General features: G+C 46.1%; 1 protein-coding gene across 6 annotated transcripts in view; it reads left to right on the top strand.

The window, feature by feature from the left end:
- CACNA2D3 (calcium voltage-gated channel auxiliary subunit alpha2delta 3) overlaps positions 1 to 25,375 on the top strand; it is an 852,366-nt gene that overhangs the window by 434,130 nt on the left and 392,861 nt on the right. For all 6 annotated transcript variants that reach the window (XR_013449537.1, XR_013449535.1, XR_013449536.1 and 3 more), the window contains 2 exons: positions 10,987 to 11,076; positions 19,648 to 19,761. Coding sequence is in view for 1 of the 6 variants with exons in the window: in XM_078076955.1 (XP_077933081.1) it covers positions 10,987 to 11,076; positions 19,648 to 19,761 (204 nt within the window). In the remaining 5 variants the exon portion in view is untranslated. The remainder of the gene's footprint in view (positions 1 to 10,986; positions 11,077 to 19,647; positions 19,762 to 25,375) is intronic.

Here is a 25,375-nt window from a genome sequence, read left to right as displayed (position 1 = left end):
TGATCAAGCCCTAAATCTAACCATCAATTTACTAATGTGTAGTGGACAGAGGAACATGTTAAATGACACCTCAGAATGGCAATTAGTAAAATTTGGATTCTGAGATACTCTTCATAACAACTTGGTTTCTTCAATGAAAAATTGTGAGAAAATAATGAAGGAAAAACCCTAGAATGAGAGATTTGAGACCCCTCAACAAAGCACAATATGGGGACTTTATTTGAATCCTGATTCAGACTATGGCTGTGATTGACATAATGTGTAATGACTATTATGCTTTTGGTTTTAAAAGTCTTTTTCTTTCAGAGACACATATTATATTGACATGTTCACAGATGAAATAATGTGATGCCATGCTTCAAAATAATCTGGATGAAAGTGTGTTAGTTATCTATTGTTGTAGAACAAATGACCCCAAAATGTAACAGCTTAAAATGAGAAACACTTACTATTTCACAGTTTCTGAGGGTCAGGAACCCAGGAATGGCTTGCTTGGATGGTTCTGGGTCAGGGTCTCTCATAATGTTGCATGCAGGATGTTGGCTGAGGGCTGCAATCATCTGAAGGCTTGACTAGGATGGAAGATCTACTTGTAAGCTCCTTTATGTGGCTGTTGGGAAGAGATCCCAGTTCTTTATAGCTATTGGTTGGAAGCTTTAGTGTCTTGCCATGTAGGCAGCTCCATAGGGCTGTTCCCATCAAAGTGGTTGGCCTCCCTGCAGTGAATTATCCAATAGAGATTGGGAAAGCAACCATAATGGAAGCCACAGTGTCATTTACAACCTAACCTTGCAAGTGGCATATCATCACTGCTGTATTCTCTTGGTCACAGAGTCTAACTCTGGATCACAGAGCAGTGACCCTGGGCAGGCCCCACAGAAGGGTATGACTGTCAGGAGGGGAGGATCATTGGAGGCCATCTTGGAGGCTGGCTCCCATAAGGGAGATGGAAGAGGGTGGTGGTGGGATGTTGATAAAATAAGATTCACCATGAGTTGGTAACTGAAATTTTCTATAACAAAAAGGGTTTTTTTTTGGGGGGGGGTGACAATATATATTTTAAAGACAGGATGCTTGGATTTAAATTTCAGCCCTACCATTCATTAGTTGTGAGATCTTATCAAGTGATGTGAACCATCTGAATCTGTTTCTCCATTTATAAAATGAGAGTAATGAGAATGCCGTATCTTTTAGGCTTGTTGTAAGGCTTGAAGGACACGCTACTTGTGAGTGCTCAAGCCAAGGCTGGTGCATAGAAAGCACCCAATAAATACTAGTTATCGCAGTGTTATCTTTTCTTCTGTCTCAGGCATTCTTTCTACTAGACCTCAAACCATCCACAGGACCACCTATTTTCTAGAAATCCTTTACTCTAACTTTTTAGAGGCATATTGTGATTTTCACTTGGAAAAGCTGCCGTTTGTTTCTTATCTCCTCTCTACATGTGTTTGCCTCTCCGTATGCTGCAGAGTAAAGCCCTTGCTCACTGTGGAAGTGTGTGTGTGTTTGGACATGTCTTTGCTTCCCCGGCTGTGTCAGCACATTGAGAATGTGGACTAAGCCAGTGAAGGACTGCACCTCGCCCACAAGCTGCTCATACATCAGTTCTTCTCTGTCCTGAATCCCCCTCCTTCCTCCCCTCAGTGAAATCCCTCTGTCTATATCAAACCCATTCAATGAAGTTTAGGTGGGACTTTCCTCAGCTCTTGCTACTACAACCTCAAGTTCAAAAATGGGCACATGATCCAGACCTGGATAAGCCAACGGTCCCATTCTTTTGCCACCTGATTGGCTCAGGCCCAAACACATACCTAGGCTGGGCTAATTGAAGTGTTTCTGGGGACTTTTCAGATAGAAATATTGTGGAAATTGGTCTGGTGTGGAGGTGCCAATTTAGCAAAACAAACAAATGAACAAATAGGGCACCCGCTTAACTTTGAATTTCAGATAAGCATTGGAAACATTTTCAGCATGTTTGCTTATCTGAAGTTCAAAGTTGATTGGGCATTCTGATATTATCTGGCAGCCTTAGCTCTGGCCCCTGGCCAGTCTGCGCCAGGTCCATGTGACACCGTGATGTAGGCAGCTGTGTGGTCAAGAGCCTGCTGGCAGAATGAAGCCAAGTGATTCTAGGAGAGAGACACACAGAGGCCCTGCCTGGAATGCATCATGGAGCCCTTGCTCCCAGTTGTCCCCTGATAGGAGCCAGTGACTTCCCTTTTGCTATAGATAGACTTGTAGGGGTTTTCTGTTTTTGTTTTTAGAATTTCAATTTGGGTACTTAAATAGCCTCGAAATACAGTGCCAGTGCTGCCCTACTAGTGACACCTAACCTTTGTTGACTGCTTGACGTATATGCTGGACTGTATTAAGCACTTTGTCTATGTTATCTCATTAAATTCTCATCGTAACCCTGCATGGTATAAATGAAGACATTATTGACCTAGTAACTTTCTGTGACGTTGTTACACTGGTATTACTATACATATATGCATTGTGACACTGTGATCTGTGTACATTGAGGTTTACCGTAGTAATGTCTGAAACAATAAGACCCTGAAAAACTAAACTTTCATCAGTAGGGGACTGGTCAAATGTTGATACATCCCTTAAAAAAAAAATTGTAATGCCATACAGGGTATTTGTTTATTCAGACTTGAATGAGAATGGATTCTTCCATTCAGACAATTAAATTTGATATCCGTATGTAATTAATTTGGCAAAATACAGAGATCATTGAAACAAATATTTTTTAATTGAGTACAAGTTTTGTAAAACTACGCAAATCTTCCAAGTGATTATACAGAAAAAGTTCTCATTTAGTCGTCTCCTGGGGTCCCACGTCCTTGCCAGGCCGTCCCAGAAATGAGTGTTGCTGTCACTGAGTGGGCGAGTGGGGGGTGGGTCAAGGCACATCCATCACTGCCCCCTCCTCCCCGCCCCGGACCGTGACTCCAGATGTGTTCTCGGCATCCACCACCTTCCACTCTGGGCTGTAGCTTTGCATCTGTGTCCTCCTGACCCTGACCATGAGGGGAAGGCTTGATGAAGAAGAGCCCTCCAGATCCCCAGGGCTGCCTCTGCATTCCATTCTCCCTGGATGCTGACTCTAAATACTCATCTCTTCAGAGTTAGAGCTTCCACAGAGCTTGGCATGGTGCTTGGAATGAACTAAAATTGTGACTTCTGTCTGCTCTTGCACACTGAAACTGATGAAAGCATTCTTCCTCCAAGAAGCAGATTTGAATCAAATCAGGGTTTTCATAAAGTTTATAGAGGATGAACTTGGACCTTCAGAAATGTCCAAAAGATGTGAAGGGTGAGGCCTACCGTGGATACACACACCGTTGCACGGAGTTGAGACACAAAGCAGGCATTTCTGTCCAAGTAGCATTTGGGCTGTGGCTTTGCTCAGTCTCTCCAAGAGGCCCAGAGCAGGTTCCCTCTGATGCTTGATGGGGAGGACAGTGAACGCACAGGATCTAGCCGCGAGTTGTCCGGGACACAGCCCTGCCCCGCCGTGGACGGCTTTGGTGGAGGCTCCTGTCCTACCAGAGGTACTTTCCCATCGTAGACACTCACCGGCTCTGGGCTCATCACTACCATCTCACCTGGCAGAAGTAGCACTTTTGCCATCAAAATGATGTCGTCACTAACGTGACTACCTGGTGTGAAACAGTGTTCATCGTTCACGTCCAGGAGATCTCTCCGGTCTCCAATTTGGCATTAGCATGAAACAGCTGCTACCTTCAGACACTTCAATTTGTTGTAGACGACATGAAGGAGAAACCAGGCCTGGCTCAGCCAAGGTTCTGTCAGTGTCTGTACTTTCTCCCCCAAATTGCAAACATCTGGGCCTGCTCTTTAATACCACCAGCCTCTTGGGCCATTCCGTTTTCATGTTTGAGAAACACCATGTCACTGTCTACTTTCCCCACTGGAATCGAATGATGGTCTGATGCACCGGAGCCTGATTTGGGGGTAGCAATGCCCCAAGGTGTGTGCCTTTCCTGTAAACTCTATTGACTGGGCACTGCCCTAGGTCCCTGGTGTGTGTGTACCCCCAAAGCATGCAGTATAGTTCAGCCAGGGGATTTCTCAGACTGAACTGGAGCCCAGGAGGGTCATCCCAGCGTTGGGGTTCCAGGGGTGTGGTCAGGAGGAATTATATCCATATTTATACTAAATCATCTTGTGGCCTAGCATCTATCCTAGTCGGGTCAGAAGACAAGTATGGACGCCTTCTGGGTCTCTGGCCAGTGGGCTTCTGCACTTTGTGTTTGCAGCTCAGCGGCAAAGGGGGTCACAGGGATTTCAGGGGGGGTCTAACGTCAGAATGAGACAGACACCACTTGTCTGTTTGGGCTGACTTAATGGACACGAGCCATGTCCGTCTTTGAGAAGACAAGTGGGAGCGTGTCTATGACTAATAGAGCTGACTGTGGGAGGGCCTCTACAGGGCACCCTCGCTTGTAGCTTCTGAATTTTAGTTTGTCAATAAACATGTCCTTTTAGCCACCAGACAGCACAGTGCTAAGTAGCTAATAAAGTCAAGCGTGTCTGATGAAGGCCCGCAATGTCGCTGTTCCCCAGGATTCTGGGCTCCCAGCCATGGTGAGGGCTGGGTGTGAACGGGCAGCGAGGCACACTGGGTGCACGCACACTTCCCATACCTGCTCTGCTCACATGCATGATCCTGTTCCAGGGGACTTCGTTTACAGGTCACACATTCAAAAGTAAAATTATTACGAATTTCAAGACAGGGACAGCGAAGCATTAAACCAAGCACGGGGCCCTTCTGAGCATGGAACCCTGGGTGACTGCCCAGGTCACACGCCCAGGAAGCCAGCCCTGAATGGGATTGCAGCTTTGCACATGACCCCTCAGACTCTGTACACCCCCGCAGGCTGGGCTGGATCAAGGATATGGAGAGCTGTGCTCTGAGTGTTGGGAGGGGCTGTGTGGCACAGGGGTTCAGGTATGGGACTCAGCATTTGGAGACTCCCTTTCCTCATACTTGCTCGGCCACCTTGGGCAAACATTTCACCGTTCGGAGACTCCATTTGCCCATATGTCAAAACCAGGAACCTGATGGTACCTTTTAAGGATGTTAGGACCAGGCGAGGTGATGCATGAAAGACACACAGTGCCCGGCATACAGTTGTCCTTCGGCCAGTGTTGGCCGCCACTGGAGGACTTGGGTGAGAATTTCTGAAAGCCTTCCCATGGCCGAGATGCTGCCGTGACCCTCCTCCATACCTGGTGGACGTAAAATTCAGGTCTGCCGAATGCCGGTGACCTGGATGGGGATCGTCGATTGGGGGCGTTTCGCCTCCCCCCTAAAGCCTCCTAGCCAGGACCACCAGCTCTGTGGATGGGGGGTGGTTTTGTTTCCCAATGTCCACTTTTCCCTTTAGTCCCTTGCTTTTAATTGGGAGGACTCAAGCATTTGTTATAATTATGTTGACAGGAGAAAGCATGATTGCTATTATCACAGAGAGCACTATCAGTGTGGAGTCAACTAAATCAAATGCTGGTGGAGGCAGAGGGTTATTTCTCCAGGACCCTCCGCTGGCCTGGACGTTGTGACTGTTTCGCAGAGATAAGCAGCCGAGCTGTGCTACGCCTGCTGGCGCTCCCGGGTCTCTCCCCAGGCATTAAGCTGCACTAATTGCTTTGGAAGCGAGGCCTTTTCCTGGGCAGCAGTGTATGCTGGCTGAGTGCATGAAGCAAAGATAAAAAAGCCATCCTCCTCCTCCTTTACTGAAATTTAATAATAAAATGGAACTGTCACCATTTCCAATAAATTGTTTATTTTAATTTAGAAAAAAAAAATAATGGAAACTGGCCACCTCCTGGCACACTGTTGTGGCGTGTCTTCCTGGCTTGGGCAGTCTTGAACCTTCTGTTCTCTGGAGCGGGCTCTGGAAGGCACTCAGGTCTCAACCACGTGTCTTTTTCCATGTAATAAAATCTGGCCCTCACAGGGCAAAAGAAGTCATTTCCCAAGGCCTATATTAGATTGTAAAGCTGCAAACGGGGAAGTTGGCATAGAAGGTATTTGAGGTATAAAGTTTTGTAGGACTTTTTTTTCATATATTTATTTTAGTGAGTATGAAATGGAGATAGTCTCCCATTCTTCTGTCATCACTGTTCTTTCAGATGACTTCTTTCCTGTACTCTCAGTGAGAGGTCAGCCCAATACCCCTTGTGTTAGGAGAGAGCTGAAGGCCCAGATGTAGGCAGTGGCTTACTCAGGTGTTGAGAGAAGGTGGGGGGCAGCATGGAAGTTGGAATTCAGGCTGCCTGGCTTCTGCCCGCTGCACCGAGGCACTGATGTGCCCTCACTCTCCTCCCACTGTGTAGCAGCATTCCCATGCCCATTGCACAAGGAGCAAAACTGAGGCTGGAGAGCCAAAGCTACCTGCTTCAGGGTCTCATAGCTGGTAAATAGCATAGCCAGAAACTAGGACTCAGTCTCCTGAATTTTAGTTCAGTTTTTTTTTTTTTTCTTCCAGAGTCCATGGAGTCTAAATAGCAATTGCTTACATACAACAGTTATAATGTGATGGCATTAAATATTACACATTTTGAATCTGGGGCTCCTGGGTGGCTCAGATGGTTAAGCATCTGCCTTCGGCTCAGGTCATGATCCCAGGGTCCCGGGATCGAGCCCCACATCGGGCTCCTGGCTCATCGAGGAGCCTGCTTCTCCCTGTCCCTCTGCCTCTCTCCCTGCTCATGCTTTCTCTCTCTCTCTCTGTATCTCTGTGTCTCAAATGAATAAATAAAATCTTAAAAAAAAAAAATTTGAATCTTAGAGCAACCACAACTGAGAGTAGAGAAGAAGAAATCTGTATTGATGGAGAGGCTGCAGAGTGGTGGGCCAGGCCCCTTCCTTCTCTTCTGGACACTACCCTTGGAGTACACATGCTTAGGATTCCTCCTTAGCAAATTACTCCGTGTCATGAGCAGTGAAAGCAGTGGGCGTTAAATCCATGCGCACCAGGAGTGTGCCGTGAAGCGCCTTACTCTGTCTGGCACAAGCACTCATACGACAAGTAAACCACTCGATGTGATGCGGTGATTAGAAAGGGGAGGAGGGGGATGGAGGAGATATAGGGGATCGTTATAATCCAGGGGCGGGGCTTTGGAGGCATTGTTCTGGCCAGGGTCCTTGTGATGGTTGTGGTCATCAAGATCCTTTCCTTTCAGTTAAGTGGCCCAAATCCAGCTAGATCTGGTCAGGCAAAGGAGCAAATTTATTGGCTCGCTTATCTGAAAAAGCTAGGCATGCCTGGTTCTAGGAGCTCAAGCCATGCTGTCATGATTCTATCTTGCCCCCTCTATTATGTGCCCGGTTCTCCTTGGCCGTTACCTTTATTCAGGGGAGAGCTTCCTGCCCAGTGGCTGGATGGCTGTTGGCAGCCCCAGGCTTCTTCCCTACCTCTCGGTAATCTCAGTAGAGACAAAGTTTTCTTCCCCACATTTCAGTAGAGGCCCAGGGATTGGGTCATATGCCCATGCCTGATGGTACCTAGTGGAATTTGGGATGGAATTCACAAATTGGTCAAGCCTGATAGATGGGCTCACCCCTTCATCTGGGAAAGAGGAAGAGAGAGGTTAGCCTCACCCAAACCATATGAATTAGGAGGCGGTGGGGGAGAAGGAAAATCAGAAGGGGGATGGGTGTTGAACAGGCAAAAACCAAACACATTCACTGAGTACAAGCCTTAGAGTTTCCTCTGACTCACCCTTGGTCAGTGGCTTGGTAAGGGGGAAGGACCCTTTTAGCCCGAGTGTCTCCAGGTGAGTTCTGTCCAATAGACCTTTATGCGATGATGGAGGTGTACTTTGATCTTCACCTTCCAGTGCAGTAGCCACTGGCCACAGGGGGCTACTGAGCACTTGAAATGTGGCTGGGGAATGAAGCAACTGAGTTTTTCATTTTATGTAATTTTAATTAAATTTACTGTCAATGGCTAAATTTAGCTCATGACTGCCATGGTGGGCAGAGCAGCTCTTGGTGGGGCCACATCACTGGGGATGATTCCCTGGAAGGCAAGGCCCTGGTTTTGTGTAAGACGAGAGGTGGGCTGAGGGTTAAACGCAGCCTGGAAGAGCAGATTAGGTCCAGATGTGGCATAGGAGAAAATGGAGTCTGGACATGAGGGAGAGGAGAGGGAAAGAGACAGAGAGAGTGTCCTTCATCTGAGATGTCATTTGGAACCCCTTAACCTGGGGACATATTTTTCCCATGTAATATGGGGACCAGAATTGTCCCAGGAAGAAATAAAATGAGAACTGACCTTGTTATGAAATCGAGTTGAGGGGAACTCCATGGCATGTTATTGCATTTTCCTCTAAATGTCCAGCAATAAAAGCAACCATTGCCTGGAGCAGTCTTTCTGCACATGACACATGGATGAAAAGGAAATGCAGCCACACATGGATTAAAAGACAAACTAAACGGGGTTGCTATGTTATTAAAAAAAAAATACTGTGTAAACTTGTGTAGCTGAGCACAATTAAATGCAGTTGACAGAAATGACATCAGATGAATAGAACGAACTTGTCAAGGCAGGGTCTGGTCACAGCAATGTGAACTTGGGACCCGTTAAAGGCCAGCCTCTCTGCAGGCTGCGTGATGGGCATGTCACAATGTCCTGTAGGGTGTGTGGGATCTGCCATGAGGTGCCTGCGGAGCCTAACTAAGTCGTTCCTGGTGGCCGTTACTCACCTGCGAGTCAGGTCTCCGAGGGCAGTGATTCTTGGAGAAGGCAGACTGATCTGTTTTGATCCCCTCCTGCCCACGTGCAGCCAGGACACCTGGGCTTCTTCAGATTTAGTTAACTGTCTGGATTTGTTCACTGGGTGCTTGAGAAGGACATGCCATGTGCTCAGCATCCTGCTGGGCCTTGGACATTCAGCAGGAAGAACAGAGAAGCGCAAAGCTTGGTTTCTGGCTGTGTGGTTTGCCACAGCAAGTCCCTGGCCCTCAGCATTTCTCTCCCCCACTACGGAAGCCTGTAGACTCAGATAGTCACCTGTAGACTCTGCTGTAGCCCAGGTGTAGAGATTAAGAGCTCCTGGCCAGTGCCTGGCATACAAAGTACTAAAAAACAAACAAACAAAGTAGCAGGTGTATAGCAGAAAAAGGGAGGCATTAGAATGGGTGAAGCAGACCTGGGGTGGAACCTGGGCCAGGCAGCTAGGAGGTGTGTGAATTGGGGTGCAGTGCTGAGCCTCACTCTTCCCATCTGCAAAGTGGGTTGATGGAACCTTACAGGGTTGTTGTGAGGACACAATTGCATGATATTTGCTAAGGACCTAACATGAAGCAGGTTTCCATAACCATGGCTGCTCTGGTGAGCATGAGGGCATGATTGCTGTGAGGGAGGGATGGACCCAAGAAGGGATCTTGTGGGTTACATGAATATTCCCAGGGTGAGCAGCCAACTTCAAATCCAATCTTGATTCATGTTAAGTCTGGTTGTCTTTAAAGCTGAATCACTGTGAGGAGCCCACCAAAATTTTCCAGTCCAGTTTGCCAGCAAACCTGCAGCCCACCCCCATGACCAGTGGCCCCTGCTGCTTCCTGGAGGGGGCCCAGGGAGAAGAGCATCTTAGAACCATTGGCCACGTCCTAGGATTGATCTCTCTGATCTATTCTTATTCCGCAATCAGTTATAGAGTTCTAAGGCAGACACATCATGAGTAGGTGTCACCATGTTGATGGAATGTTTGGGGTGTTGATGGGCCCCAGGGTATGGCAGAGAAAGAAAGCCATTCCTCAGCCAGGAAATCACTAGCCAACATTTTCCATGAGCATACCCTTCCTGCCCCTCTCCCTCCTTGTGACTCCTCTGTCCAGTTTCTCCAGCAGACAAGGGTGTGGATGCCTTTGAGGAGAGAGTAATTCATTTCAGTAGAAAAGAAGTGGTTTTGGAACAGGGCAGTTGGAAAATAATGCCAAGCAGCTGTGCCACTGTGGACACGAGCTTTGAGTCAGTGGACATCCCACTGGCTCACGTGTCCCTGGGCACATGCCTGGATCCACTCTTGCATCTTTGTTGAGAAGCAGAAACATGATGGGCTCTACAGTTACTTCTCTTTGCTGCCTTCACTCTCCAGCTGATGCTGGGCTTCTGTGGGACCAACATAGGCAGATGGGCCTTGGGGATGTCTCTGAAGAGATTTATTCCCATTTTGCATCTTCCTTGAAGCTCTTCTGATTTCTGGCCTGTGTCCCCCTTGCCATAATCACAAGTCTTACCTTGTGATCCAGTCTTTATCCTTCTCTTTGGAGGTGGTTTGGGCACCTTTTGTGTATCAGATATGTCGTCATCAAGGGAGAGAGAGTAGGCTACCGGACATGCCTGGTCTCCAGAATGTCACAGTCTTGGGTGGGGGCAGAATTTAACTGGCAGTTCTATACCCAGAGTGCTAAGTGCAAGGTGGGTCTGAGCATGGGAGGCAGCATGGGGTCCTAAGGAAGCATTCTGAAGCAGTCTCAGAGATGGGGGTCTGCGAAGTTTCCCTAGGCCAGAAGGGGGTGATGTCCAAACTGAGATCCCAAAAGTAGGTGAGAGGAAAATGTGGTGGGAGAGCCAGGAAATGGATGGAGGGTGGGTTCCTGGTGGAGGACAGCATGTGCAGAGTCCTAGAAGTGATCAGGAGTGGGAAATTTGAGGGTAGAAGGGGACAGAGTAGGTCATGGGAGCTGAAAGGAAAGTAAGAACTTCAGATAAATTAAGTACTTTCCACCAGAATTCAATGAATTTTTCCCCTAGAATGTAATCAAAGCTGAAAATGCGTATGGAAGGTAAATTTTATATTGAATAGGTTCTTATGTTTTGAATTCTGAAGGATGGAAACACCATTTTGGTTCCAGACTCATTGGTCTTAGTGTGCACCTGTTCATTGGAGGTTGGTGTTTCATGTAACAGTTCGGATGCTAATGAATTCTCTGCTTTGTTGTTCCAGCACTTCCGGGAGCATCTGGACAAACTTTTTGCCAAAGGAATTGGAATGCTGGATATAGCTCTGAACGAGGCCTTCAACATTCTCAGTGACGTAAGCTCCTCTTTAATTTACCTTTCTTATGTCCAGAAGAAGAAATGGAATTTTATTTATTTATTTTTTTTTTAGTCTTTCTTTCTTTCTTTCTTTCTTTTTCTTTCTTTCTTTCTTTTTCTTTCTTTCTTCTTTCTTTCTACTTTCTTTCTTTTCTTTCTTTCTTTCTTTCTTTCTTTCTTTCTTTCTTTCTTTCTTTCTTTCTTTCTTTCTCTTTCTTTCTTTCTTCCTTCCTTCCTTCCTTCCTTCCTTCCTTCCTCCCTCCCTTCCTTCCTTTTCTTCCTTTTTTTTCTTTCTTTTCCTTTCTTCCCTTTCTTTCCCTTTCTTCCCTTTCTTTCTTCTTTCTTTCTTTCTTTCTTTTCTTTTCTTTCTTTCTTTCTTTTCTTTTCTTTTCTTTCTTTCTTTCTTTCTTTCTTTCTTTCTTCCTTCCTTCCTTCCTTCCTTCCTTCCTTCCTTTCCTTTCCTTTCCCTTCCTTTCCTTTCCTTTCCTTTCTTTCTTTTCTTTTCTTTTCTTCTTTCTTCTTTCTTCTTTCTTCTTTCTTCTTTCTTCTTTCTTGACCAGCATTACTGTTGCCCTTGGCTGTCATTGAGTGAGGTGCCAGATGGGAGGGAGAGGCTGGCCATTTGAGTCATCTGGGGAACCAGGTTCAGCCAGTGCAGCCAAACCAACACCCTGCTGGGCAGAGCCAGTCGTGCCCTCTGGTTGGGGCTCTTGCCTGCCATGCTTGTTGGCTCTGGGACCACCCACACTTGAATACCTTCCAATGCAGATCTCATCTCAGAAACTTTCAATTTCTTCATGGAGTGGACTCATTTCTCATTGTGTTTCACACTGAATCACTGCCTGTGGTGACGTTCAGCAGAAGGGCTTTCTCTGTGCGGTAGGCTTAGGGGGTGCCCTACCCATCCTTCCTTCTCTTCCAGCCCCTGGAAGATTCACAATACGCAGTAGCACAATCGAGTTTCCAGGAAGCACAACAGGAAGGAATGTCGTTCAACTGACTGTTCCTTACACTTCTTGGAACAAGAATCCATTTTTCAAGTAGCACCTGTTAACATTCCATGAAAACCTTTGAGGGGTCCTGGGCTGGTAATTCTGCCCTTGGAATCCAATTGTGTTAAGCTAAAAGAACATGCATGTGACTTTTGTGTTCTTGTTACTTGAAAGAGTAGTAGGAAAATAATGACTATCTTTATTAATGCAGGTTCTCTATCATTTATGTAACTGGTATATGCTGTGTGCTTTTAATGCCAGACACTGGGAACACATTAGAGAATAGCCTAGACAAAGTGTTTGCCTTAATGGACCTCATGTTCCAGTGCAAAGGTTGGGAAATTATGACCCATGAGCCAAATCCAGCCTGCCTCTTGTTTTTGTAAAAATTGTTTTATTGGAGTGCATTCATGCCCACCTGATTACATATCCTGTATGGCTGCTTTTGCATTACAAGGGCAGAGTTCATTAGTTCCGATGGAGACCGTATGGTCTATAAAACCTGAAATAGTTACCGTGTGGCCCTTTACAGAAGAAGTTTGCTGACCCCAGATCTAATGGGAAAAGGCAGATGAAGTGTGTAGTCTTATGGAGAACAGCCCCATTGTTCTAGCTTAATAAGGACTTGCTGCTTTATACAGTGCGGTTGGAAAAGATCTGTCTCATCGGTGCCCTTGGTTGGAGTAGAGATCTTAAGGAAGTGAGGGAACAGCGATTTCATTTTGGGGAAGAAGTTTCCAGCAAGAGGAACAGGTACAAAGGCCCTGAGGCAGAGCTGTTTGGCATTTATCATACAGCGAGGAGAGCAGTGTGAGGAGCAAAGTGGGGGACGGAGGGGGCTAGGGAATGAGATCAGGGAGAGAGCAGGGACCGGACCATATGACTCCTGTGGGGACGTGGGCTCTTGCTCTGTGTGGGATGGAAGATCACTGGAGTCTGAGCAGAGAATGCCATGACCAACTTGAGTTTTAGCAGGATTTCTCTGACTGCTGTACTGAGAAACAAAGACAATAGCAGGGAGGCCATGACATTATCTGGGTGACACATACTGGTGGCTTGGACCGGGGAGGTAGGTTAGGATGTTAAGAAGTAAAAAAATAGAAATCACTCTAGATGTGTCCAACAGCAGGGGGTTACTTCAGGGTTTTGGCTGCATAAGGGATGGAAAAGCTCAGAAACCAAACAGAGAATGAAACCATCCTGGGATTAGCAACGGCACGAGGCAGCGCCTCTCTAGAGTAAGAGGGACGACCGGACAGAGGGACACCATTGGAGCCTCCTCCCAGTAGCCATCCAGATGGGAATCGAACCAGGGAGGGGCTGCCCAGAGAGAGCTGGAGTCGCAGGGGGGAGGCCTGCCTTGTGGAAGCTGATACCTTGGAAAAGATGCAGCCATTGCCAGAAAGCGCCCATGTCCCCAGATCAGAAAAAGGGAGACATAGCTTAGAAAAGCCTTGGCTTCTTCCTTGCATCCTCTAGTATTCTTTGGTCAAAACTCCTGGGGAGCCTGGAAACTGTGGAGCGCAGGGGAAAGGTGTGGGGTGGAACTGAACGCAAACAGGCACGAAACGGAGCGACAGTTCCGTTGAGGTGCTCCAGGAGCTGGGAGAGCTGCTAGAGGCTCAGCGGCCTGCCCGCACTCGGTCTTCAGGCAGCTGTGTGGGGCCCCAGGTGTTAGTCTGCAGGCGAGTACCCACCCACCATCACACGGTGCGTCCCGGTGGTCAGTTGTGCCCGACTCCGAAACTCCAGCTTTTCCTACTCAGTGACGCCGGCCTCCCAAGCTGAGCATAGGCCCTAATTCTAGACTTCCTTTTACCAGTAGTATCTATTGGCACACAGAAGGCCGTTCAGGTTTCGGTCCTGAGCCAGTGTCAAGAGGGTGGGGGAGGGAAGCCTCACCAGCACCTCGAATTCAACTCGAATTAAACCCACGGCTGTTCCCTCGTACTTTGCTGCCCCAGGGCTGCTGCCTACAGGAACTCACAATAAGGTGAGGCTCGGTGATTGGGACAGCCCATCCCTGTTAACAGCTTATGAATAATGTATGAACATAGCTGACCAGAGCAAAGGGCCAAGCTGCACCTTTGAATGCTGAGTTGAACCCTGCATAGGTGCCTTCTCAGGGCTTGGAGATGCCAAGCTCTGCATCTTCAGTAGGCTCTTTCTAGAGGGTCATGTTGCAAGGACTTGTCACAATGATAAAAATGGTTCTCTTTTTCATCTCAAAAGCCTCATGTCTATAGCAGAGGAAGGCTACTCTGAGCTGGTGAGTCCCTTGTTTGGAAAGGTACCCTGTAGTGAATTTCTGTTTCCTGGCTCTTTGGCAGAAGTGGTGAAGGAGCGAGAGTTGGGAGATGCTTGTCATAGGAAGTCTGTGGTCTCTGGAGTTAGGCAGGTTGGGCTGAGAATCCTGACTTGGTCAGAATGTGCTGTGTGACCTTGAGAAAACTCTGCTTAGCCTCACCTTTATTTTCCTCATCTGTAAAATGGGGATGGGAATAGACCCAGCAGTGGCCATATAATTGATGAAGCCCAGTGCAAAATGAAGATGCAGGTCCCTTGACCAGAAGTCATTAAGAATCTTAAGAGAAAGGCAGCAGAGTGTTAAGTAGAGCATGGGGCCCCGTACAGCCGTGCACATCCCATGCCCATGAACCTGGCCCTGGTAGACCAGGTTGAGGATTCTGCACAATGAAGCCGTACCTGCCTCCCTTTCAGCAGGGCTGGGGTAGGTGGGTAGTGCCATCCCTGTGACCACAGAGACACTGGGGAGCCTCAACTCTGGCCAGGCTGCCTCTGGCTTCTAGAAGCAGCTCGAGCTCCTGATGTTTTGGTCTTACTTCCTGCCCCAGTCCTCAGGATTGTCTGCTTCCCTTGATTGTCTCCTCTCTCCTTTTCCTTGCCCTGTGACCTTCTCTCTCCCTGTCCCGTACACTTACCAGTTTTGTCCCCAAACCCTTCCAAGCCAGTGTTTCCCACTGCACGCCCAGCTGACGCTGGTCTGCTGAGATACTCCAGCATAAGTGTTGTCCAGTGGCAAGTTGGCACCCTCCTCTCCCGGAGACTCACAACGCACCTGTGCACATTCAAGACCTCCGAAGTTCTGCAGGGAACAGACCTTTTCCAAAATGTATTTATGCCAGTACTCAAACGTATTGACTCAGGAACTCTTTATCTTATATCAGAACCTCAGGGTTAGAATCTTGTAGAAGTCACAGCTCACCAAACATACCTTCAGGCATAATATGTTTGTATGCTCCAAGAGGGTATATTAGTCTCCCAGCACCTCTCAGATCCAGAGAAATCACCAGCACATGATGGATTTCTTTCCTTAATTCTTGGTGACGGAAATGTTTGTGAACCAGGGAAACCTTCCACACGCCTCTCTGCTCTGCCTTCACTTGTAAAATTCCTCTGGGGTCTGGCCAGTCAGAAAATCCAATGGGTCCAATGTAAATTCCAGATAGCAAGAAATGGAAAGAACAAAAAGATTACAGAATATCATTGATTGAGGTTGGTTGATGGGTGGCACCATATTTTGAGTGCACATTTATCTCAGAGAGAGAAACATTTCCATCTCATCTCTTGCCACTGGGCTTTTAAATAGCCAAACATTTTGAAAAACACAGAGATGGTTAATCTCCCATGAAAATGAAGCTTTAGCTATTTTCCACTTCATCAATATGACCTTTACGTGATATAATTCTCTTCTGTGTATTGCGCCTGCCTTTGCAAGCCAATATGAATAAATAGTTATTTCTTAATCACACAAATGCACATTCTCCCTCTGTGTGTGTGTCTGTATCTTTCTCTCTTACTCTCTGTCTCTCTCTCTTACACACTCACACACACACACATACACACACACACTCGAAAGTGTGATTGTGTTTCGGGCTCGGAATGGTTCAAAGGTTACTAGAACTAAATGAAGTAAATTCTGGTTTGCAATTACCTGCATTTCAGTGTCAGTATTTGCTCAGATGACTTAAAGGCTTGCAGTTGTACAAACGGCTTTGAAAGGAGCATTCAAATAAACTTCTAAGACCCTTCCATCTATTGATCTCTGCTGCATTCATTAGTTTCTGTAAGAACACAGAGCCAGTTTGCTACAGTAGTTATAGCATCTACCTTGTCATGTGACAACCGCAATTATCTTTTTTGGCGATGAATATGATCTTTTTAGTGATTACCTTTTAAAAATTTTTCTTAGCCAATTAAATAAAATTTGGTGACATTTCAAAGACTGTTAATCACAACCAAATGCTCTAAATGTCAGGATGCATTGAAATTTTCGCTGCTAACTGATGAATCACTGAGCTAATTGTAGTTCATCATCAGGCCCTTGTCATTGTTATTATTATGGAAAATACTTTCATCACTCCCGCTATTCAAAAAAAAAAGTTCTAGACAAATATGAAGAGAAGAGATATTACTCATCAAAGCATTTGAATTTAATTGCATTCTTCAAAATTCTCCAACTGCAGATTGCTGCAGAGAATACCAGGGACTCAGCCGGAGAGGAAAGTGATGTTTTTAAATAAACAGCTCAGGGCAGCCCCTTCTTCCAGTCTGCATTATTCAGATATCTTCATTTCCCTCTCTTTCTTGCCTTTCGTTTGGGAGAATATTGCCAGGATGCTTTCCAACGAGTTGCATGAACAACAGTCCCAAGGTGTCTTGATTTTTTTCCCCTTTCTTCAGCCTCTATGAACTGAAGCAGAGATCACCTTTATTTAGTGGCCCACTGCTGGGTTTATTCAATAATCTGAAGATGGTGTTGAATGCAGGCTCCCCCAAAACATTGCCAGAACAACCTGTTGATAGGAAAGGACCACAGGGATGTTTCTTCTTACCGCAGCAAGGAAGAAAATGCACCATGACGATAGAATCTTAGCAGTGTCTCAGAGTAGAAGGGACACCGCCATTTACTGAGATTATGAAGGTTGGTTGAAGGTGGGTCTTTCAGAGTGGAGGAGAAGGAAGAGGCTTGGTTAAGACTGGGTGAGAATCCTAATATTCTAGTTTAGGATTGGTGGATGCAGCAGAGGGAAGATTTTGAGGTCAGGGGTTTAAAGAGTCTTAGGTTATAAATTGTCCCGTGATAGTTTCTATTGGAGAGTTGATGGGCCTTTCAGGATGTTCCTGGAATAAGCAATAAAGTTGTTGGCAATTTTTATCTTCCTGGACAAGAGTTTTCTGGAATAGTGTGTTAAATTGATAGACAGTAGAACTGTAGTTGTGTATGAGGGCTTTAGTTCTCAAATATTTGTACATACCTGAGAATTTCTATGATATTACATCATGGGCCACGTCTGCTCATTAATTCAAGGACTCCGGACTCCGGTCCAGTCTGAGTTGCAGGAGTGGCTGCCAGGACCAGGACTGCAGTGAAGCAAGTGCCTAAGGCACAGAATTTGGGAGTACTCACTCACTCTTGGTGGGGGATCTGATGACTCCATGTGACCCTCAACTCTGGAAAGGATGGAGGGAGGAAGAAGCAGGTGAAGGAAATGAGCGTTTATGGAGCCCTTCCATGCATCTCCATCTGCTCAAGGACCTTCATCTCATTATTGGGAGGCCATAGAGTGTGCTGGATCTGGGAATAGATTCTGGGGTTGGACTGCCTGGGTTTAAATCCTGGCCATTACAGATGGGAGCTGTGTGACCTTGGGCAAGTTAACTAATCTCTGCCTCTAATTCCCCACTTGTAAAATGCCAGTAATGATAGTACCTACCTTAGGGGCTAGTCTTCAGTAAATTAAAACTTGTTGCCCGCCTTCCTCCCTCCCTCGCTCCCTTCCTTCCTTCCTTCCTTCCCTCCTTCCTTCCTTCCATCCATCCATCCATCCATCCTTCTATCCATTCATTCATCCAGTTAGTTATAGTCTTCTCTCTCAAGTTGCAACTTCAGTCTCTACATCAGAACTCTAAGAGACTAGGCATTAAATCTCAACTTGAATGCTTTATTAGCTCTCTGCTTCTGCAGGAACCAGCAGCAAATCCAAGAACAGTCTCCATCCTTCCCTAGTGCCTTGGTCAACAGATGGAACGTGCCCACTCAGTGCCTTTGCATGTGCTCTTGGCCCTCTCTGGGACATCCCTCCCCCAAATACTCACCTCCTGCAGGTGTCACTCATATATCACCTTCTCAGTGAGGTCTTCTCTATTTTTTCTAAAGTTGCCGCCTCCCCATTTCCCATCCCCCTGCTCTGCTTTATTTTTTCTTTTTTTGTTTCTTAACATCACTGTTACCACACATACAACAAAATTGACTTATTTACTTTGTTTCTATATGTCTCCCCACATAGAATTATAAACTACAGGAGGGAAGGGATTTTTGCATGTTTCATCCCCAGCTCTGTGTGGGTACTTAGTAAATAATTTTAGAATTAATGAATAAACTTCACCAATTATAATGGTGGGAGTTTTCACTACTGAAACTTAAAGACTTTTTGTGTGTTTTCATGCCTCGGCACTGTCTTGTTAATTGTAGGGTTTTTGATTTTGATTATTTATTTATTTTAAAATTTTATTTATTTATTTGAAAGAAAGAGAGCGAGAGAGAGAGAGCGTGAGTGGAGGGGAGGGCAGAGGTACAGGGAGAAGCAGACTCCCCACTGAGCAGGGAGCCCAACTCGGGTCTTGATCCCAGAACCCTGAGCTGAAGGCAGACACTTCAGTGACTGAGCCACCCAGGTGCTCCAATTGTAGGGTTTTTTAAAGGACCTGGTGTTACTTTGAATTGCAGCATTAATAACATTCACTAAGGGAATTCTTCACCGCTGATTCAAGGGAAGGACACCGAGTTCTGGTGACCAGTCTACCCCAGTCTACCACTCACGAAGACTGGGAGCTTTTACAATGCCACATAAAACTGAAAGTTGAAGAAATTTAGGGTTTTGCACACCAGTGGGCACAATCTTGGAATTTCAGTAATGTATATAAATTAATATGTAATGTTACATGCTAACAAATATATATTTAAAACAAACCCTACAAGGAGTGCTTAGGCTTCTAGTCTGAATTGGCATGTTCCTGACTTTATTCTCCATGTGTCCAAAACCTCGCTGATTGTATTATATAATGCATCAAACCAGACTCCTTTAGATTTTGAAAGAGGCAGTTGCCTGCCTCGTATTCTGTGGCTCGTGTGTTCCTAAAGGGTGACTGTGCCAATGGCTTAGGGGAATAGATTCTGGGGTTGGACTGCCTTATATTCTGTGACACTATCTGTGCTTGAAGCTAAGACAGGTTATTTGCCCTAGAATCTCACTTCCCACCTTGCGCGTGTTTTTCAGAAATCCCCTCTGAGGTCAGTATGTAGTTTCAATTTGCCAAAGCAAATAGGGTGAATGCATGGGGAAAAGCTTGTCGTGTAGGTTCTGTTTTGCAGAACAAGCTCTTGTTTTGAGAGGCTTCCCAAGCCCTCATGCCTCTGAAGTCTCACGGATGTACAGAACTCTCTGGTGTGTTTTATTTTATTTTATTTTATTTATTTGGGGTTATTTTGGCTTTTTTTTTTTATTATGTTATGTTATGTGTGTTTTTTAGTTTGAACTTGTTTCTCCCCACAGTTCAACCACACAGGACAAGGGAGCATCTGCAGCCAGGCCATCATGCTCATCACTGACGGGGCGGTGGACACCTATGACACTATCTTTGCGAAGTACAACTGGCCAGATCGCAAGGTAAGCTGCTGATGCCGGCCATGCAGCGCAGTTGACGGAGAATCTGTGTTATACTGTAATGCCCAGGTTGTCCAGGGTTAGGTGCCCATCTAGATTTAATCTCATAATGACCTATGGTTTCTCAGTCTTGTGCCTTCTGGTTCACCAAACTGAATATGATGGCTTTCCTTGTTTTCAAAATGAAACTTTTTTTTGGAGGAGAGAAGAAATCCATAAAGACATGGTTAACATGTTCAGTGAAATGATTCACTGAGAAGGGTGCTTTGTCCATATTGGGCAGCACTTTTGTTTTCTGTGGAGCCAGAGCTGCTTGGTGAGTCCAGCATCTATAGATGGTGAAGTCAGCCATGATGGCCATACAGTCATCTCCTGGATGTTTCTGTTTTTCTATGGTTCCTCCTTCTGCACCCTCATTACCACCCAGAAGCTTCTCTCCATCCCCCAGGGCTGTTCCCCCACCCTTGTCAAAGCTTGTTCTCTATTCTAATTCCTTCTTTGCTTTCCAGGCTGACATTTATTTATCTGATGAACCCATATGTTAGGATATCAATGATGAATATTAACATTTTTGGTGCCTCTGAGTGCCTAAACCCAGACGTTCCTCAAGCTGTGAGCTAGTTTGAATTCTCTGGGGGGATTTTTAAATTATGGATACTTGTACTCTATCCCATATCTACAGAATCAAAATGTCTAAGGATGTGCTTCAGTAATCCATGTTTTCTTTTTTTTAAATTCTTTTTTTTTTAATGTTTTATATATTTATTCATGCAAGTCAGAGAGAGAGAGAGAGGCAGAGGCAGAGGGAGAAGCAGGCTCCCCGCCTAGCAGGGAGCCCGATGCGGGACTCGATCCCAGGACCCTGGGATCATGACCTGAGCCGAAGGCAGACGCTTAACCATCTGAGCCACCCAGGCGCCCCTCAGTAATCCATGTTTTTAATAAGTTCCTCTGGTGGGCACCAATCAGCAGCTTAGCAGTCAGTGAAGGGGGCTTTTCATAAGCAGCTCCATTAAGACCGAATAAATTATCAGATGGGTCTCACATACTGAATTCTATAAATCCTTCCCACATGGTGATACTTGTTGGATAGCAGTTGCCCAGTAATATTGGTATTTAAACATCCGGTCCTTACTTGCAGGGAGAGGCAGAGGACGAGGGCTTCAAAGTCACAGTTCTTCACATAAAACACAAATTTACACATATCTTGCCAAAGGTACAATATTCATTTTCGGCCAGGTGCTTTCTTGGATTAATTGGAACCAGGATCTTGGAAATTTCAACATTTTCAAGGAGTTTCATCTACTTATAGAGTATTTCAAGTCAAAGCAGATTTGCTTTTTGTAGTAAGAAAGTCTTCTATGATTAGAAATTAATAGCAGGATCCCATCCCTCCTGCTCCATTCTGGAGAGTTCTATGGCATTCATATACATACACATACACATTCTTCTTGATGACTTCTCTGTGGAGGTACAGGTAATGAGTCTGCATGGGTCCCCATGTGTTAAAGGGAGATGTGTTTAGCATCTTTTAGCACCATGTTGAAGGGAGATGAGGTGCAATGTCTAAGCAGTCATCTTTCTCTGTTATTCTGAACATTAGATATTTAGTAGAGGGTTCTATCATGCTGTAGTTGGCAATCTTCAAGATTATAGAAACAGGAAGTAGATTCAGAAGAAAGGAAAATGATCTGAAGACTGGCATGTGATTCCCATAAGACCGTGGTTCTCAAGCTTGAGCGAATATCAGAATCATCTGGAGGACTTGTTCCAACACCAACCGCTCACCCCATGCTGGGAGTTTCTGATCCAGTAGGGCTGGCTGGGGCCTGAGAATGTGTGTTTCTCACAAGTTCCCAGGTGATGTGGATGCTGCACACTTGGGGAAGGACTCCCGGAAGTAAGAAACAGCCCAAGGAACAGCGTTTGGTTCCTCTGTGGGCTTGTCTACTTTTGATCCCTCTGTTTACTTTACAGGAACCTGTTCCCTTAGTCAAATCCAGGGCAAAAATATGTGTTTCTTGACTCATACTTTGTTTAAAAAAATTGCCAATTACTGATCGTCATTTAAAAATCTGGAGCGAGTATATAAAATTTTAAAGTTTTAATTTCTCTCATAAATGGGTACACTTGGCACTTGGGAGCCATCATTCTTATATGGCAAAAAAAAAAAAAAAGCCTGGAGCTGAGACATGGCTGCCCCCAGAGATGGCAGGTGCATGCTGCTTTTGACCATGACCTCACCATTCTGTCTTCTCCTCCCAGCCTGTTTCACTCCTGTGCTTGACATGCCCACAGGGATGGAGTTCTGGATTGACAGGTACTTGCTGCTTCCCAGGCAGGGCTTGTATTCCCCAGATTCTGAAGCTTCATTCTTTTGTCTAGGTGCTGCCCGAATCTTTCTCTCTTCCCTTCCAGTCAGAGGCCATCTTGTCTGCTTGAGCCCTAAACTTCAGACACCTTCAGGGTTGTCCTAGGGGTGGTATATGTTCATGTCCAGCACTGTAATTACTTCTAGGCCTATCTTTCATCTTCATTGGTTTGGTGAGTCCTTGGGGACAGATTCTGTATCTCTGAACAGTACCACCACCATGTACCATATCCCAGTGCTGCTGAGAAGTGTGGCATAGAGACCCTAGGGTGGCCTCATGATTCCCGCCCCCAGGTGTTTACCCCCTGTATAATCTCCTCACCTTGAGTATGAGTGGGCCTTGTGACTTGATTCTAACCAATATAATATAATAAGGTGAGGGGATTTTGTAGATATAATCAAGGTCTCAAGTTAGTTGGTTTGAGCTAATCAAAAAGGATATCCTGGGTGAGCTATACTTAGAAGATCTTTAAAAGAGGGCCTAGACACTCCCTGAAGGCAGAGAGGATCTCCTTGCCAGTTTGACGAAGGAAGCAGCTTTTGGAGAAGCTCATCAGCAAGGAGCTGGGGACAACCTCTAGGACCTGAGGACATCCTCCAGCTAACAGCCAGCAAAAAGCTGGGCCCTCAGTCTTACAGCCACAGGAAATGAATCCTGCCAACAATTTGAGTGAGCTTGGAGGCAGATTCTTCCCTAGTTGAGCCTCCAGATTAAAGCACAGCCCAGTCAGTACCTTGATGGCAGCCTTGTGAGATCACAGACAGAAGACCCAGCTAAGCTGTGCCCAGACTCCTGACGCAAAGAAACTGGGGGGTTGCAAATGTGTGTTTATTTAAGCCACTATATTTGTGGCAACATGTGATGCAGCAATAGAAAACTAATAGAAGAAGCAAGGAGAAGGGGAAAAGGAGAGGAAATCATTTATCATAGCAATATAATAAAACCTCCCCAAACCTAATTGCTTAAGAGAACAATTTATTCTTTCTTGCAATTCTGTGGGTTAACTGGATGGTGATTCTGCTCCATGTGGTGTCAGGTAGAGGGACTAACGAAGCTGCAGGAAGTTGGGAGCTTGGCTGGGCTGTCTGGGTTCTCCTCCTGAAGACTTGCATCTCCCTGTGGTATCTAATCCTCCAGGGCCACACTGTGAGGCGTCTCCCCTCAGTGCAGTAGCCTGGACTTGCCTACAGTATGGCAGATGGGTTCCCAGAAGGAGAGAGCTGAAGGAAGTGGGGAGCAGGCCAGGAGGCACTTATGGGTGTCATTTTTTAAAGCTATCTATCACCTAACCAGGGCCTCGTTCAAGGCAACTGCTTAATAAAACATTTTAGAATGAGTTGGGAAAAGGAATGCATTATTGGTGATTTAGCTGTGAGTCCGAAGACAGCATCATGATTGCCATGCAATGTGTCCCTTGCCAGCATTTTATTTCTGAGGGCAGAAATGAGGAGCTATTTATTCATTTATTGGATGCCATTTACTTTTGCCTAATATCCATTGGTTAGCAGTTTAACAGCAGCTCTTACATACTTGGAATAAAAAATGAACTTCTCAACACGGAAGGGACTCATTCCAGGGTCTGCTCAAGAAATAAAGCTGCCTGCATTTAAATTAGAATAAATGGTCATACCTGCCACCTATATAGTTGCTCTTCCAAGTGAACTAAAAAAAAAAAAAAAGAAGAAGGAGGTCATGGAATGATTTATCATTACCTTTCTTGCTGCATAGGACAGAGTGGAGAGTGGATAGGTAAGAAAATGGTAGGAAAGGAATTTAAGGAATCTAGCCCTATAGGAAGGCCTGTTCATCAACCCCTGATTTGAAGGAATCAACCGGTGTGTTGTTAAAAGTCATTGAGATGCCCTTGGAAATCCGTGCGTTGGCTGAATTCAACAGAGGATGGTCTTGGTTGTTTTTCGCTTCCTTTCCACTGCTCTTTTCCACTTGAATGAACTATACTAGCCACATAATCAGTGGCAGAGGGGTGGGAGCCTTGATGGCAAATCCCTCTCTCCGTGCCTCGGGGTCTCTCCCACATTTGGAGTAGTGCTTTCTGCTCTCCTGGCCCGAGTAGTTCCTGTTTTTCCCCTTTTCCGTCAGTGCTGCCACCAGGGCCGGGTACAGGACCTGAAGCTGGGGCCGTTCAGAAGGGGGATGCGCTGCGGGTCAGACTTGACTGCCCCTTGAATCCTGTTTTGGTGGTGATGGGGGCACGTGGCAGTGTCACAGCTTTCATGTCACCTGAGTAACAAAGGGAACACCCCGGAGAGCATCACATTCCCTCTTGGCTGAGACCCAGGAAGCCAGAGACTCCCTGAATCCAAGGATAGCAGGATCCCTGGGATGCCTGTCAGAATCCACCTGCTCGGGGGCTAACCACTCTCTTTGCTGTGTGTGATACCCTGGTGCGGGGGGCGGGGGGGAAGACGTGGCTGCAGCCGCCACATAACACACCACGTCTCGACTGGCTTCAGCTGCAGGTGAAGCAGTGGAACCTTGCCTGGGCGTGTAGTGTGGACAGTGACCCTTCTGTGCCTGCTAGACGTCCCTGCACAATCTGTCCTTCACGTGGGTCTGTGATGAGGAGGGCAGGCAGCACCGGGATGCTACCTACACTTCCCTGAGCCTGAGTCTCTCCCTCCATGAGAGAATGCCTTCAGCTACTTTCTTGTGCCAAAATGTATATACAAAACGAATGAGAGCTAATTCTTATCAAATGCCAAGGGGCAGGCACCATTCTAAATGCTGCACATACATTTAATTTGCACAGAAACCCAAGAGGCGAGCACTCCTCTATCCCCTTTATACCAAGAGGAAGCTGAGGTCACATAACTGAGTCAGGGTTCCACAGCTAGCATTTGGATCTGAACTGACAAGCCAACATCAAACACGGAGGTTGTTCCCTGAACCTGGATGCAGACGTGCTGAAGGGGAGAGCAAAACAAAACGGCCTTAGGTCCCAGGAAGAGCTGTCCATCCATACCACATACACTGTCACCCAGAAAATAAGTTCTTTTCCTTGGCCTTCCCACCCCCAAGTGTGGGGGGGTCTGCGGAATGTCAAAGATTTGGAACTCCTCGTGGCTGCAGGCAGAGAGTAATCGGATGGCAAATGGGTAGCCTCAGGTCGAGGCTGTCTGGGTGTAACTAAATGGTTTTCCTCTTTTAGAAAGAACTTCAAAGGTGCATGCTCTTTCGGTTATGTGTGCTGTGTGTCCTATTATCATTTACGTCCAGAACAAAAG

This window comes from Halichoerus grypus, chromosome 1 (genome assembly GCF_964656455.1).
Source record: "Halichoerus grypus chromosome 1, mHalGry1.hap1.1, whole genome shotgun sequence".
NCBI classification, from domain to species: Eukaryota; Metazoa; Chordata; class Mammalia; order Carnivora; family Phocidae; genus Halichoerus; species Halichoerus grypus.
Note: the sequence above shows the minus strand (reverse complement) of the source record. Positions and strands in the feature narration are given on the sequence as shown.